Source organism: Harpegnathos saltator, unplaced genomic scaffold (genome assembly GCF_003227715.2).
Source record: "Harpegnathos saltator strain DR-91 unplaced genomic scaffold, Hsal_v8.6 scaffold127, whole genome shotgun sequence".
In the NCBI taxonomy this organism is placed as follows: Eukaryota; Metazoa; Arthropoda; class Insecta; order Hymenoptera; family Formicidae; genus Harpegnathos; species Harpegnathos saltator.
The window spans coordinates 200,001-217,500 of NW_020229903.1; the positions used below are offsets into that span (position 1 = coordinate 200,001).

General features: G+C 41.1%; 2 protein-coding genes across 6 annotated transcripts in view; both read left to right on the plus strand.

Moving 5' to 3' along the window:
* Window positions 1-7,869, plus strand: part of LOC105181481 (caspase) — a 12,073-nt gene extending 4,204 nt beyond the window's left edge. For 2 of the 3 annotated variants that reach the window (XM_019840590.2, XM_011138267.3), the window contains exons 3-7: window positions 2,726-2,856; window positions 2,946-3,193; window positions 3,441-3,622; window positions 3,763-3,895; window positions 5,573-7,869. In XM_019840590.2, coding sequence (XP_019696149.1) covers window positions 2,971-3,193; window positions 3,441-3,622; window positions 3,763-3,895; window positions 5,573-5,817 — 783 coding nt within the window. In that variant the 5' untranslated portion in view covers window positions 2,726-2,856; window positions 2,946-2,970 and the 3' untranslated portion in view covers window positions 5,818-7,869. Of the gene's footprint in view, window positions 1-2,725; window positions 2,857-2,945; window positions 3,194-3,440; window positions 3,623-3,762; window positions 3,896-4,471; window positions 5,549-5,572 lie in introns of those variants that run through there. The other variant, XM_025307431.1, reaches the window with a different exon arrangement.
* A 2,860-nt stretch (window positions 7,870-10,729) lies between these two features.
* Window positions 10,730-17,500, plus strand: part of LOC105181484 (high-affinity choline transporter 1) — a 29,541-nt gene continuing 22,770 nt past the window's right edge. For all 3 annotated transcript variants that reach the window (XM_025307444.1, XM_025307437.1, XM_019840594.2), the window contains exon 1: window positions 10,730-11,014. The gene's annotated coding sequence lies outside the window, so the exon portion shown is untranslated. The remainder of the gene's footprint in view (window positions 11,015-17,500) is intronic.

Here is a 17,500-nt window from a genome sequence, read left to right on the forward strand (position 1 = left end):
CCAATACATCGAGCTGAAGAATTTTGACAGAAGTTTTGTTGCCTAAGAAGTATCGACGGTTGACGGGAACAACAGCAACAAGTCATCAGACTTGTTGCTATTATTCCCGTTCCTTGCATGTAGACACGTGGAATCGCGATGGAGACGAAAACCGAATAAATACAGCACAAAACAAATTCATTCTTATCGTAGAAACTAGAGATGTGCGAATCAAAAATTTTTATGTCGAATCGAATCGAATTTCATTTTTTAAATTCGAATTCGAATCGAGTCGAATCTATGAAATTTCATTCGAATTCGAATCGAATCGAATGAAATCGAATCGAATCATTAAGAAATTTAAAATGACTATTAAATATGCAAATAATGATAGAAGATTTTAATATGAAAGGGAATATTGATATTGTAATATCATCTTAAAATAAAATATATATTTAAATATTTAAAGTAATTTATAATTAAGTTATTAATTATAAGTTAAGTTAATTACAAGTTAAGGCTTCAAACATACAGGCTCAGATGGCCCGTTTTATAATTGATGCACGCAAACGCTAATGTATTTGATTCGTATTCGAATCTTCACGATTCGAAATTTCCGGATTATTCGGATTTGAATCGAATCGAATTACATTAGATTCGATTCGAATTTGAATAATTTGCACATCTCTGGTAGAAACGTGTCTTTCTGCAACTTTTTTTTGTTTCTTATTAAATAAAGCGATTGTTGTGAAATCGACGATAACGATAGAATTCTTTGAAAAATTCTCGGGAATACTCTGTACATCTAAAAAAAGTAATTTCTGAGCAAGCGAAATCATCTAAATTTTAGAGGATTTAATTTTATATATGGCCTCAAGAGGATTTCTCTAAGATTAAAAAGAACATATTATAAATACACATTATTTTTAAAGTTAGAGAGATTATGTGTTATATGCATAATGCAAATTTCATTGATTTTAATATAAATTTCCTTTTTTACACAGATTATTTAACCTTTTTTTAAGAGGATTATTATTCATTCTTACTGTACTTTATTCTTACTAGTTATATTAGTTAATTTGAAAAAATTATTATAACGTATAGCGAAAAGTAATATACAGGGTGTCTTAAAAATATTGAAACCCATAATTTGAAGGTCATTTGGAGGTTAACTTGCGTTTTTTAAATGGGAACCCTTATTTTTTATTACACTGTTTTTTTCTACCAATTAATTTGAACAACTTTTGTCCAAAATATTTTTTTATTTGCCTAATATTTTTTTAGATATTTGAGGAAAAATTTGATAACTTTTTCAATATTTAACTTACGATATCTCGCTAACTATTTGTCGGAAGAAAAAGTGGTACTAGACTTTCTTGCTTTATTTAGTCTCAAGAATATATTGTTATAATAGTGCTCTGATTTTTGTTAATTTGATGATTTTGAAATTTCCAAAAGTCAGTAAGTTAACAAAAGTCAAGGCGTTATTGTAACAATATATTCTTGAAACTAAATAAAGCAGAAAAGTCTAGTACCACTTTTTCTTCCGACAAATAGCGAGATATCGTAAGTTAAATATTGAAAAAGTTATCAAGTTTTCCTCAAATATCTCAAAAAATATTAGGCAAATAAAAAAATGTTTTAGATAAAAGTTGTTCAAATTAATTGGTAGAAAAAACAGTGTAATAAAAAATAAGGGTTCCCATTTAAAAAACGCAAGTTGATCTCCAAATAACTTTGAAGGTCATGGCCAAGGTGATCAAATTTAAGATTACCATCAAGTTCGTTACTCGATTTTCTACAACTTTTGTATTTAAAGTTTTTCATGAAAACTTGATCCTGCAAAGTTATCCGGGAGTTCCAGTAGTTTTAAGACACCCTGTATATATAAATTTAGTTCTGACTCCGGTTCTACAATAAATAGGCACGAATGAAATAAGATCATCATAACAAATAAATTTCCAATCAGTTTTGTTATGGACTTTATAGCTACAAAAATGTTCATCATAATCAATTGTATGAAACATAGTTAAAAGAAAGAATATATTATTCAACTTCTTGCGATAGATTATAAACTGTATTTGACCAAATATGGATAAATTATCTTCGTTATATGTTACAGCAACACATATATCTTTTTTAAAAAGCGTTCCAAACATTCTGATCCACATGGTTATTTTTTCGTTCATGTCTGGAGGTAGAGCATGACTGAATAAAAGAAGCCGACATTCAAATCAACATATTGCTCTTCATATAAGAGGAAAATTAATGTGCAAGAGGAAATCCTCTTGAAATAAGAGCAAAACAGCTAGAATAATATCTAATCAATTTTAAATGAATGGTTCACTTTAATTGCTTTATCGAAAGAGAAATCCTTTTTCTATAAAAGGCTTCGCTTAGAATATGAAATTATGGGAAAAATCATTTTATCACAAATAGAATACTTTTTTCTGGGTTTATTAAGAAAATTTTAGCAACCTACTCGAGCAAAAAGAATTATATATAATAATCATATAAAATTATGTGTAATTATGTATAATTATTTTTTTCGTGTAGTCGCGTGACGTGTTAAGACTATTGTAATTTCTGTAATGTTCTTTTGGCGAATTTGAAGATATGATTTTTTTTGGTGGAAAATGTTATTTTTCTTGTACATTTCGTACTTGAGTGCGACTTGACGCTGTGATTCGTTAAGATATTACGAATGTAAGTTTTCCTTTTCATGCAATCTGTTCATTTTCCGCAGACGTCGCTACTCGAAACCCGATTCATCACTTCAGATTCTGCGACGTCTCCTTTCCAGTACGATCCGATCAAGAGAGTAGCCGACAAAGTCGACGCTCACGTAAAGATTTTCGATGATGCGGAGAATAACAGGTACACATGAAAAATTGGTGAAAGAAAAATAAAAAAAAGCTAAGAAAGATTGAAGCAATCTGATAGTGCTCGATATTTTCTGATTTAAGTGAATCTGCGACCATTACGGCGTTCATGTCAGTGGCTAAAGACGCAGATCGCTACAATATGGATCACAAAAATCGTGGCAAGTGCGTGATCTTCAATCACGAGGAATTCGAGATGACCGGCTTTGACAAGCGGGAAGGCTCAACGATAGACGCGATGAAATTGCAGAAGAGCTTCGGTAATCTCGGATTCGACGTGAAGGTCTACGATAATCTCACCTACAAAGAAGTGTTCGACGTGTTAGAGGAGCGTAAGTATACGTATACTCATTTCGCGCCGACTCGCGATGGAACTCCGTTCCTTTCGAGTGTTGCAAAAATTCAAGTGTCTTCGCTGAGTTGCAGACACGGCATAAAGTTTCAAAAAACGTCTTCAAGATGTCTAAACTAGAATAAAACGTCTTTTGGACGTATTCGAGACACCTTTAAGGAGTCTTTTTATTGTCTGCAGCGCGCTTGCGAATATTCAATATTGATATCTATCCGCTCGCGTCGTAGTTGGCAGTAAAACGGATCACACGGACAACGATTGTATCTGCATTATCGTGTTGACTCATGGGTTGCAAAACGACTTGATATCAGCAAAGGACGCTGCCTACAAAACTGATAAGCTCTGGAAGCCGTTCACAGCTGATAATTGTCCGACGCTGGCGGGCAAGCCCAAGCTGTTTTTTATCCAGGTAATATGCTGCTGTTTAATAATTTGGGAAACGTCTCAGGGTTGAATTTACAAAAAAAGATTCAGCAAGCCCTGAAAATCCCAAGTCTGAAGTCGCTCTTAACTCTGTTTTACTTGGCTCCTCCTTTTGGCTTTCTTCAGGCTTGCAGGGGCGAGGAGATCGATAATGGTGTCGTGCTTTCCCCGCGCAGTTCGGTGTCGTCAACTGATAGCGTGTCATCGTACAAGATACCGACTCACGCCGATATCCTAATAGCTCACAGCTCAGCTCAAGGTAAGTGTCGATGAACTGTACTTTTTTTGTGTAGAAAATTACTTAGAGGATTATCAATTGTTTTCCAATAATTTTCTCATCTTTATATTAGAATTTTATTTTATTTTCGATTTTGTAAACTATTGAATGACTGGTGTAAAAATGAGATTTGATGCTTGAAAATATATGTCAATGTTACCGACTGAAAAAAACGAATCTCCATACTTTTATTTTGTTGTTGTACTTTTGTTTAAATTCTAAAGAGGAAACTAAAAAGAAAACTAAACAGATATTGCGTGCGATAGGATTAATTGGTCGATATTAATTGTCAATAATAAATGTGTGCTAAATAGACACATATTGGGTTGTTTGGAAAATAATTTCGGTTTTTTTCAAATAAATCGCTTTGCCTTTTTAAACAATTAACCTCATTCCAAACCAGAAAATCATTTTACATTTTTACAACGCACATTTCAAGCTTCATTTGAAAAAAAATTGTTTTGAAATCTGTCAAGTTGTTTTTGTTTGACGTCGCATCAAAAATGGAAAATCAACGTGAGCATTTTCGTCACATTTTGCTTTTTTATTACCGTAAAGGCAAAAATGCAGCGCAAGCGAGAAAAAAATTGCCGTATATGCAGAGGATGTCTTAACTGAACGCTAACATCAGAATTGGTTTTCGAAATTTCGTTCTGGGAATTTCGACTTCAAAGATTCGCCATATTCTGCAACGCCAGTTGAGGTTAATGAAGACCAAATAAAGGCATTGGTGGACGCAAATCGTCATTTAATAACACGAGAAATTGCTGAGAGATTGAATTTATTCCATTCGACTGTGCATGAGCATTTGAAACAACTTGGTTTTGTTTTCAAAACACGATATTTAGGTTTCACACGTTCTCAAAGAAAGAGATTTGATTCGTCGCATTACCATCTGCGATTTGTTGTTGAAACGTAAGGAAACCGATCCATTTCTGAAGCGACTCATAACTGGAGATGAAAAATGGATTATGTACAACATTAATATTAAACGCAAAAGATCATGGAACAGACGTAACGAACCAGCTCAAAGCACATTGAAAGTTGATATGCATCAAAAGAAAGTGATGCTCGCTGTTTGATAGGATTGAAAAGGAATGATTTTTTTAAGCTGCTACCAAATAATCAAACGATTGATTCGAATATTGTATAGTGTATTGTCATCAATTGGACAAATTGAATGATTCCATCAAGCAGAAGAGACCAGAATTGGTGAACAGAAAAGGTGTTGTACTTCATTATGACAATGCCAGACCTCACACAAGTTTAATGACTCGTCAGAAGCTGTTAGCGCTTGGATAGGATTTGTTACCGCATCCACCATATTCACCTGATCTGGCACCATCCGATTATCACTTGTTTCGGTCACTACAAAATTCTTTGTATAGTAAAAATTTCGATTCAAACGAAGATGTCAAAAAGCACTTAATTCAGTTTTTTGCCAATAAGGGCCAGAAGTTCTACGAGCGTAGAATCGTGTTATTACCTCAAAGATGGCAAAAGGTGTTAGGTAGAACAAAATAGGGTCAATACTTAACAGAATAAAACATTTTTCTTTCTATTAAAAAGATATCGTCTTTCATTTTCATGCAAAAAACCGAAATTTCTTTCCGAGCAACCCAATATAACGCTTTCTAAAATCCCTTCTGCTGTCTTAAGGTTTCTACACCTGGAGGAATCCTATAGACGGCACGTGGTACATCAGTTGCTTGTGTGAGATCTTAGACAAGTACGGTACCAAGCTGGATTTGTTGAACATGCTAACGATAACTGCTCGAAAAGTCGCTACGGATTACGCCTCCTACGATCCCAAGGACCCAACCAGGCACGAGAAGAAACAGGCACCGTCGGTCACGTCATTGCTGCTTAGAGCTGTTTACTTCTCACCGAAGACGAACGTGTAAATGCCGTAAAGTCATCGGAGGTATTGAATTGAATAATTTCACAATTGGCTCGCGCGTCGTTACCTCGTCGATCAAGTATCAAGCAAATTCTCGCCCGATATGACGGTTACCTATATTCGAGCTTCGCGTCGAATAGTTAGAAATTCTTTAGAAATAAATGGGCCAAAGAAGAAGCGCGCGAGTCGATCAATCGATCTTAATCGATTGTATTTATTGAGAGGATGCGTGAAAACGCATGAAGATGAGTCGGAGACCTGAGAATAATTTTCGAAGAATTTTTCTACATGGAAAATATGTGATTGAAATATGGTTCATTTGTTTCAAACATTGGAGAGTCATTCCAATAACGTCGCGCTGTTTGTCCCTGTTTGTAAGTGGGAATTACGCGTGTATCGTTATAAATATTTACGTATTCAGTTTATTTGCACATGTTACATAAATGTTACATATATATTTCGGAAAGAGGCCTTGGCGTCACCGTACCGCCATACTTCGTATGTACGAGTACGCTTCTACCTCTATCCTATAAATTATTTTTTCATACAATAATGTTTTTATTTTAGATACGAATTTTTAATTAATGTATATATTTACGTATATTCTTAAATACACACGCAAATCTTGTGATACGTATTATATAACGAATTTTACATTATGATAACTGATCCTCTCTGAATTTTTCTACTTCACGGAAGACCGTCGAATATATATAGATGATACTCAGTCTATTTGTAAACGCACGCGTTGATTTCCTGTGCGTGCTTTATGAAAGATCTTTTGTGTCTTCTCGCACGAGGAGATGGACTGACTGTGCGTGAGCGAATTTTTTTAATGCGATTGATCGATCCTTCTTTTGACGTAATCATTGTAATCTTTACGACGCTGCTGTTTGTATATAACTAATCTCATTTGTCGTTATCGCTCGAAGTTACATAAATGGTATTTTTTTTTCTTTTTCCAAGAAACGTGTGTTTCACTAAGTCTCGCTTGATTTCCTCCCGCCGAATATTCATTCACCTGTATATTTAGACATTGCGCAAATGTTGCGAATATCCTACTAAACTAAGTATCAGGATGGATAGTGATACTTGTTCGTGCATTACGAAGTAGGTTCTAGGATAAGGATTGAGAGAGAGGGGGTATCGTTCGTTTTCTCTTTGTCACGGAGATCTCTCAATTTTTATTCTGCTCAATTCATCGCTCTTCCTTCTTCTCCTCCTCTTCCACGTGCTCGTCTGTCCATTCTAATCTATTGTGATAGCCACTCGACCCTTTCCGACGAGATGTATTTTTTTCTTGTTGTCTGTCCTTTCCTCGCGCCAGACTTAATACTTTCCACGGTATCCTATCGGGCCGTTAAACCGCATTCGACGCCCTCCGACATTTAATTAAGCATCGACCGCCTACGGTCGAAAACGATACAGCTTGTTGAGAGCACAAAACGACGCCGTGCGCTCCCTTCGTTCTTCGATCGCGCGCCACCACATGGTCGTTAATGACGCGATTTCGCCGTTAACGCGAAACCGCTACCTACTGCTTAATTGCCCCTCCTTCATTCCTCCGGCCTTCTCTCTCGTCTTCTATTTTTCTGACGCGAAGAAATGCGCAAATTGGGAGAAATTATTAGTCGAGCGGTACGCAAAGCTATGGAGTTTCCGAGTTTTCTCGCCGTGATGAATTAATTTAAACTTGCCAGTAGGATATAGGGAGGGGAAAAAAGTCGTCAGGTGGATGTCACTGCTGCAGGAATCCTTCTGTTTTTATTTACATCCAAGTTTGTACTTAATCTCCATATTCTTCCCAGTTCTCGAAAAATTTAGACATTACTGCATTAATAGAATGTTTTTTTTCCGTGTGTAATTATAATAGTAACGAGACCAAATGATGAAAAGTCAGCGGTAAGTGAAAATTGCAGCGAGTAAAAATGACGACGATGAGGCCTCGAGATCGGTGACTATGTCATTGAACACGGAGGCGTAAAGGGAACTGTGTTGGCGTTCGCACAGAGCCGCGTCGATCGCACCCTTCGCGGAGAACGAGTCAACCCCGTCAAGTTGCATCCCCATGAGCAGGGTCACGGCACGTCTTCAAGGTGGCCTAGTAATCACGCCGAGCAGTCTTGTGCCGCGTGTAGGACTCGATAACGCTTGCGATTTCGCGAGCCGGATCTTCACGCTGCGATGAAGATCACGCCTGTTAAAAGCACTGAATTGTCGCCGTGTGGGCGATGGAAAATTAGCGCGCCGCAGACACGAGTTAATCGCAGCGATTACATGAGGCAGCGTGCGATCTCGTTATTACTTTCAATGACTTCTCTCAGCGAAACGCGCGATTATCTTGGCGCCGTCGCCGAGATTTCGAATGCGAAAAGGAATGTCTCGAATTTTTTAATCGAAACGCGACATTAAGACTTTCCTTTTCTTGTTATATACATTTATTAGGGAAGTCACGTTTATTTTTTTTTCTCTGATAATATACATTCATAATATTTGTTGGAAGGTATAATGTATGCGAAGAAGACATTGTCCTCTTATATTGTAATTTTTCGTTTTATTGATTTTATCTTTGTATATCGTTTATCCTTGTGTATGATGCCAGTTTAGAAATAATATATTTTGTACTAAAGAGATAATGTTTTCCAAGGCACAATGTAATCGAAAGCATTCGATATCTCAGATAGCATTCCTTTAAATAATCAAATTACCAGATTATTAACATGTTGAGTGTCAGGGCGGTCACCGGTGACCGGCGCCATGACACCATCGCATCTAATTAAATTAGTACAAAGTTATTGTAATTAATTGCATTTGAGAAATCGCCTTTACGAGCAATAGAGAGCCAAGTAGAATAGATAAAAGATTCACTTTTCGAGTTACAACTAAAATAGTCGCGTATTTTTGATAATTTAATTAAGTTTCCGTACAATCATCCTGAAGAAAGAGCAAGCCATCAGCGTGTAACAAGAAGGTTTTGGTATTTCTGTCGACCGATTCGGTTTTCGGTAACATATCAACTTTATTTTCGTGCTCCTTCAATTACATCCTTCCACTTGGCACGTAACTCGGAAACAGAGCGAGACGACGAAGAGGAAGAGCGCGAGCATGTCGAAGACAATGACGACACACTCGTACTCCCTGCGTTATGTCTTACAAGAGCGGCGAGGAGGCACAAAACGATGGCCAGAAGGTTCGCGGTTGAATCCCACGAAGGACTTCGTAGCGCGTATTCGGAAACTGCGAATGGACCAGGCTGAGGGTGGCGACAAGCGGGGCAAACGAGGGTCGGCTCTGGTTGCGGGGTTGGTGCCTAAGGACCAGGAGTTTGCGCGAACAGATCAATACGGCTACCCCCTGCACGTGGACCTCCCTCCCTCTCTGCCGACTCGGTCTGTCTCCCTTTCTCTCTGTTTTCATCTCGCCTCGCTTCCCTGGGCTTGCGTGTCTACTCTTCTCTCTTTCTCTCGACTCGCTCTCTTCCCCTTTCCCGTGCGGCGATCCTTACTACGTTCTTCCTCTCTCACGAGTCATTCGCAACTCCGCGTCCTTTTTATCAACCCATATTCCTCGTGCGCCTTTCATCAGTATCTTCTCGCACACTTTTTCTCTCTCTCCTCTTTCTCCCGAGGTCTCTCTCTCTGCCTTGTTCGAGAGTATCCAACCTGTCTCTCCGATACACATCCTCGGTTCTACTCCTACGTGTTTACGACAATCGCCGGCGGTTTCTCCTATTTCGCTATCCTATTTCACCGAGAGGAATCTTCCTGCCGTGCTTTTTTTTCATAAAGTTCACCCGCCTAAAGCTCACTACCTGTCTTCGATATCGTCTCGTGGCATTGACACTCTGTATCGTGTGTGTGTGTGTGTGTGTGTGTGTGTGTGTGTGTGTGTGTGTGTGTGTGTGTGTGTGTGTGTGTGTGTGTGTGTGTGTGTGTGTGTGTGTGTGTGTGTGTGTGTGTGTGTGTGTGTGTGTGTGTGTGTGTGAATGTATGTGTATATGTGTGTATGACGAACGACGAAGCATTGACCCGACCCGCCGCGTGGTTGTCTTTCTCTACTTCTGCCAATTTTCTCCACCATCGTAGTTGCGTACATCGTCGCCTCGTATCTTTCGTCCCTTCATTCCGTCATCCTTATCCACCTTCGTCCCTCCCCCGCGTGGGTCATAGGTCCTTTCTGCTCTGTCGCAGTTCCTGTGCTTCCGTCTCTCTCCCTCTCTCTCTCTCTCTCTCCCCCTCTCTCTCTCTCTCTCTCTCTCTCTCCCCCTCTCTCTCTCTCTCTCTCGATCTCTCTCGATCTCTCCTTCTCTCTTTTCCTCTCTTTCCCTCTCTTATCACGGTCCCTGGTCGGTGGATCAGTTCTTCCTCTCTTTCGCTCTCTTGCTCTTTATCCGTGTACAAGGTGTCCGGGAAGCACCGTTGCCCACCGTTGCGATTTCCTCTTTGAGAAAATCGCCAATATGCGCCGCCTCCTTCTGACGTTTTCTTCATATTCGATATTTAATGTAAGTTTATTACCCGATCTGCGTCCGAATTTTCTGAAAAATTAACTTCACGATGAGAACCTCCAAATTGAAGAAATACCGGGTCGAGCAGATTTCGTGGATATTCTCGTGATCTGTCGCGAAACTCTTCAGCGTCCGTCATCACGAGCGGCATGCAAATTGACGACTCTCCCTCCTCGAAGCCATCGGGCAATCGGGGATTCGGAAAATCGGTCCTCCCTCATCGCTCACTTCACGATCAATTCCTCGGCCTCTTCTTTATCTCCTTCCTCGTGTTCGATTCGCGCGTTCCTTTCGCGCTGCGACACCCCGTGCATGCGTATCGTCGCGCGCGGGCGCACGGCCGCGCGCTCCGTCCTTGTCCCACGCTCACCCCCGGCGAGGTGGTGGCGTGGTCCAGCGTGTCAGCCGTGCGGGATGCTGAGTCCGTAGGAGAGATTCAGTCGTACTGCCTGGCTCCTCTCTGTCGGAGGCACGGCTAACGAGAGACACTTGTCGGGCGACAACCGGTGTCTCGGCACCGCCGGCGAGTGTTGCATCCGCGTGCCGCGAGGACGGCCGATCTGCCTCCCTCGGCAGCAGGCTCCTCCTCGTCGCGCGGCAAGGCCGTAGGAAATCGAAACGGGAGAACGAGAATGGGTGCACCCGTGTGAGAGCCGAGCGCGCTGTGGATGATCTCGCTGGGGTAGCCGGTGGGGTAAGTCAGCACGACGCGGACTCTTTCTTTCTCTCCCCTTTCCTCCGTTTATTTCTCCCTTTCTCCATTTATCTGTCCATCTCTCCATTTCTAGTTATTTTTCTATTTATATTCTCCTTCTCCCGAGGGGAGTACTTTTCCGGTCGGGAACACCGGCCGGTTCGAGACAGCGGCGTTATCGAGACCAAAGGGGTGGCAATCGCTCTCGTTCCGGAGGACTTACTTCCGACGACGGACACAAAGCGAGATAACTCGCGTCGATATCTTTGCTTTCATCATCGTAAATCAAGGTAGAGATCGCGCTTTGGCGTGATTAATTTCACGATGCAGCCGATTTTTCTTTCCGAGGAGACACGTGCCGACGAGTTTTTGTCGTGTCGGGAATTCGTGTCGGGAATTCGCGAGTAGCGAACTGGATTGGCGACCGCGTCCAGTCTCAACGAATTTAGCCCGCGCTCTCTCGTGATTTCGCACACGCGTGATTTTACACAGCACTGACATGTTTTGATTAATGTGGAGCGTGGACGGTCTCGCGGATAATGCCTCCTCATCGTAAAGTAAGCAACGATGGCGGCAGATTCGAGCGAGAGCTCACCCCGTCAGCGAGATATCGACATCATCGCTCGATTACCGATATTCCTATAAATTGCCATCTCGCCGGGGTTATTTAAAATGAAAGGACGTTAAGGGATCCTCGCGAGATTCCTTAGCAACGATTCACGGGTGTTTACGAGGGAAACGTATTGTGGACTGGCACGTAAAGTTGGCAGCGAACCTGCCGACAGGTCTTTTCGCGTTCAAAGATAAACTCAGTGTGCGCTGATTTCACTTGCGCCAGAAAAAGGAGAGAGAGAAGGTGGGGGAGGGGGGGGGACGCGGATCGAGAGCCAAGTGATTCTTACGTCGAAACGGATTTGTTCCTTTCGCACGCTTCGTCTTCTTCGTCTTCGCCTCCTTCGTCTTCGCCTCCTTCTTCTTCGTCTTCTTCTTCTTGTTCCTCCGCTTGAGAGATTCACGGGACCGCGCCAGCGACTCTCGGCGAGGAATCAATTTTCGGTATAGCCTGCTGTACAATGTGTTTGTTCTAATACGCAATTTTACGCAACCGCGCGATTGCGAATTCCGCTTGTTTAACAACGCTTTTTTGCAAACGCGCACGTCGCCGACTGGACGAGAATTCGGTTGGGAATTCTGTGCACATTTCGATAATCGCATTCTGCATGAATTACGCAGCGCGTGTTTTGTAATTAACGTCCCAACGTTTTTCTTTTTCGTTTTACCTAAGGAGACAATCACGCCGAAGTGAATCCGAATATTTTTCCATTTTCTTTTCCTACACTGCAATAAGAGCCGAGAAAGCTCCATACATATCGGAAGAGACTCGAAAAATTTGTAACTTTTACTCGACAAATTTGGCCCGATCATCTCGTTCGCTCTCGCTCTCTTCCTCTTTTTCTCTCTCTTTCTCTCTCTTTCTCTCTCTTTCTCTCTCTTTCTCTCTCTCTCTCTCTCTCTCTCTCTCTCTTTCTCTTTCTCTTTCTCTTTCTCGTTCCCTAAGAAAATCGCTAAAAATATCCCATTTAGATTTCCATCCGGTTACATCGACAACCTTCGTATCCCTCTCAAGAGGCTCTTCTCCCACGGAACGGTAAATATAATCTCCCTCCCTGCCTGCGCTCACCGCCCATCAGCACCGTTTCGCTTGAGGAGCGGGCCTATAGCCCATGACAATATTTGTAATTGGGAATATCCTGTTGTGAAAAAATTTCGCCACGATTGGCGAACCTTGAAGGATGCCTGCGCACGTGAAAATTATCGTCAGCGGTCACCTCTTACGCACTTTTTCTTCGCTTTGTCTCTCACTCACCCTTTGAGGGCCGGCTTACCCTTCACCACGATCAAGCGCATATTATAGCTCGTTTCTCGCTATTTTTGCTACGGCAAGCTAATGAGATTATGTGAGGCGTGAGCACATTATCGACGGAAAAAAAAACAAAATTACTTCCTATCTCGGGAGCGAGCAAATCCGCTTGTCGTCAACGACGTTCTTTAAAGCGAGATAGCCAGCGAGAGAAGAAATTTAACTTTCATCGGAAATGTATTATTCCCTGCATCGTCGAAAAATTGTTTCGACGTTTCTCATCGAGATGGAAATTAGCTTTCGACGAGCCGAGGATGCCGTGAATTTTCTCACACGGCTCCTTTTTTCCGCGCGTTATCTTTCGCATTCTTCTTCTTCTTCTTCTCGTTCGCGTTCGCACTCACTTGCTGACACAATTGTCGAGATAACTCGTCGTTTCGCAATGAGACCGCCTCTGCAATCAGGTGTGCTTATTGATTATTGAAGTTTAAACACGCAAGCGTGTGTATGTACGCCCTCCATGTGCCGCGCTCGTTAAATAGATCTCCAATTGACGCGGTTGCATTCTAAAACTGTCCGCGCACGAGCGCATTCGTTAAATAGCGGCGTGCACACGTGACGCGAACGAGACGTGCCAATAGTTCTGAAACTCGGGAAAGCGAGAAACAAATAATCTCACGTGGGCTCTCGCGTACATGTCGCACTACGCGCGTGTAATCTTAATAATATAAATATTTCAGCAATTTTGAGTAACATACACTGGAATTCACAAACGTGCATTTGCAATTTGACGGCAGTTCGCTCAAACGCTCAGATGGTCTCAGCAACTCCGCGATTGCTCGGGCAAGGATTCGTGAAATAAATATGAGGCTTCTTCTTCGGGAATGTCACTCGGCTTCGGAGATAAATAATCGAGCGGATTACCTCTGTGCATATCTCCGAAAGTTTAATCGCGATTATTTGCGAACACCGCCGTCATTCTTTTACTTATATGTGTGTGTGGAAAATTGTGCTATTTGACATGCATACATTTCAAATAAAATACGTTGGTATAATATATTGACACAATATGACACACATACAATACAAATACGTCAACGTAAATGAAAATATTTAACGTAATGTTAAATCCAATAGACTAGCACTTGAAGCATCGTATTTTTTCAATGAAACGATTCTTTTGTCAATAAAGAAGGAAAACAGATATGGCCAATATCGCGATACGCGAAAGTTGAGAGATATTACGAGAGCGGAAGATTTCCGTTTTCACTGGCGATCGGCCTGATTATCCCGCCGACATATAAAGCATGCGACCTGCCGCGCCGTCACATCCGCGCCGGGATTGAATAACGTCGTTGAATACACATTACGCTACGTTGCCGACACGAGTACGACGTAGTTTGACACGCACGTGTACGCGCATACACAGACCCACATCCTGTGTAAGACGTAATATATTTATGGACGTGAACATTGTCGCGTCGATGAATTGTCGTCGCGGCTAAGAATGAGGGAGCATCGTCGGCGGGATGATGAAATCGCCAGACGATTTCGATTTATATTGGCTTGCTTGGAAAGTAATTTCGGTTTTTTTGCATGAAAATGAAAGACGATATCTTTTTAATAGAAAGAAAAATGTTTTATTCTGTTAAGTATTGACCCTATTTTGTCCTACCTAACACCTTTTGCCATCTTTGAGGTAATAACATGATTCCACGCTCGTAGAACTTCTGGCTCTTATTGCCAAAAAACTGAATTAAGTGCTTCTTGACATCTTCGTTTGAATCGAAATATTTACCATCCAAAGAATTTTGCAGTGACTGAAACAAGCGATAATCGGATAGTGACAGATCAGATGAATATGATGGATGCGGTAGCAAATCCCATTCAAGCGCTAACATCTTTTGGCGAGTCATTAAACTTGCGTGAGGTCTGGCATTGTCATGATGAAGTACAACACCTTTTCTGTTCACCAATTCTGGTCTCTTTTTTTTGATGGAATCATTCAATTTGTCCAATTAATGGCAATACACTATAGAATATTCGAATCAATCGTTTGGTTATTCGGTAGCAGCTTAAAAAGATACCATTCCTTTTCAATCCCATCAAACAGCGAGCATCACCTTCTTTTGATGCATATCAACTTTCAATGTGCTTTGAACTGGTTCGTTACGTCTGTTCCATGACCTTTTGCGTTTAATATTGTTATACATAATCCGTTTTTCATCTCCAGTTATGAGTCGCTTCAGAAATGGATCGGTTTCCTTACGATTCAACAACAAATCGCAGATGGTAATATGACGAATCAAATCTCTTTCTTTGAGGACGTGTGGAACCTAAATATCGTGTTTTGAAAACAAAACCAAGTTATTTCAAATACTCATGCACGATCGAATGCGATAAATTCAATCTCTCAGCAATTTCTCGTGTTGTTAAATGACGATTTGCGTCCACTAATGCCTTTATTTGGTTTTAATCAGCCTCAACTGACCTTGCAGAACGTGGTGCATCTTTGAGGTCGAAATTGTCAGAACAAAATTTCGAAAACCAATTCTAACATTGGTGTTCAGTCAATACATCCTCTTCATATACGGCACACAATTTTTTTCTTGTTTGCGCTGCATTTTTGCCTTTACGGTAATAAAAAAGCAAAATGTGATGAAAATGCTTACGTTGGTTTTCCATTTTTGATGCGACGTCAAACAAAAACAACTTGACAAATTCCAAAACAATTTCTTTTTCGAATAAAGCTTGAAATGTGCGTTGTAAAAATGTAAAATGATTTTCTGGTTTAGAATGAGATTAGTCGCTTAACCCTTTATATCCTAAATTAATTTACCTAAGACCTTATTAAATTTTTGCGTAATTAAATAACTCTTGGCATATCATAAACATAAGAAACAGGAAAATAAATTTTGTAACAATTCAACGATTAAATTTAGACGTGGTACTTGTAAGTATCAACAGGAATGTAGGGTAAGACATGGGAAAAAGGTTCAAGAGCGCATATATAGAGCGGTACTTTGAAGTATCGTCAGGATATAAAAGGTTAAAAAGGTAATTAACATCATCTATTTGGAAAAAAACCGAAATTACTTTTCGAATAATCCAATACCTCAGCGCGGTGCTCATCAACGCTTCGCGGTGTTCCTCGAAAATGAACGCTGCGCTCTTCCCTTGATGCCGTACTTCAAGTTCACTATTTTACATCTACTTGAGCGGTAGCTGCTGTAAATATCGTAGATCCCCCTCTTTACACACACACACACACACACACACAATATATATGTTTCTCTCTCTTTTTGATAAACTCACCTCCGCGCGCCTAAGTTCGCGCGCGTGCATGAGTTACCCATATACACGAGAGCGGGGCACGTCGGCTTGACGGAGGCAGAAAGTGCCGTTTCGAAACGCTTAATAATGCAGGTCGCTCCGAAATTTACAGGATCCGTTGAACTTTACACGAGTCGATGCGCAGCGCGATCGCGGGTCATGACCCTACGACCCATCCTGTCCGATATCTGGGGCACACTTGAATTTTAAAACCACGTTGCAATTGCCGTCGTGCTCGATTAGCTTTTCCGACCGTTTAGACGTAGACGAGCGCCTTCGCACGTTTCCCCGCCGATCTATAGATATTACGGCGCTACATCTCTCGGCGCAGACTCACACGAAATGTGGTTAATAGTAAATGTCACTCTGTATGTCATCGGTCACAGAGAGTTGCATCATGGTGCGTGAAAGTGTGCAACAAAACGTGAACTCGTTTATCTCAGGAGAGGACGCCACCGCGCGCGATGTTTCGTTGCAAACTTTCGTGAAGAGAAGCTGGACGTGGTATGTGTTAATTGTCCGGCGTAGATTAGTGGAAATCGTGGAAAACGATCCCCAATCGATCATCGCGTTTATTACCTTTCACAGAGGTAAAATATAAATAACTTCTCTCTCTCTCTCTCTCTCTCTCTCTCTCTTTCTCTTTTTCTCTCGTTGTCTCGTAGTTTCGATTGTCGAAGGAGAGAGATAGAGAAACTGCCACCATACGAGACAAATGCTAACTGCGCGATATTTTGTGCACCGAAAGGATTGATTAACGTAACGTGAGAGAACATAAATTAATATGCACGTGAGGATATTAATAATTCTCCAGCCGTATTTTCGAATTTATTACCGGTCGGTCGCGAGCCCACGTTACGCAGATATCGATTTCTAAATATGCACAACGGCTGGCAGCCGGTTTTTTGTATCGACTAATGAGCGGAGACGTACCCATTCGGACTTATTTGTACAGAGATGTTAATCAAGGAGACGGAATAATTAACGCGGTATCGATCGCGCGCGAGAGCCCGGCGTTACGTTCGATTAATATCCCACGTCTCTCTTTTTCTTTCTCTCCCTCTCCCCGGCCCTTTCTCTTTCTTCTTCTCTCTTCGTATTCCTCTATTGTCCGATTGTTCGCACATGTAATAACCATTATTAGGCTTGTTAAAGATACAAAGTGAAGTAGTCGAATACAGAGATACGCCAGACAACCGGCGTAATAAAATAGTTGAGTATACATAGGATGTCTGGCGCAAAGCACCAATGTACAGTCGGTTGATTAAAAGTTAAAAAAAGTTACTAAAAAG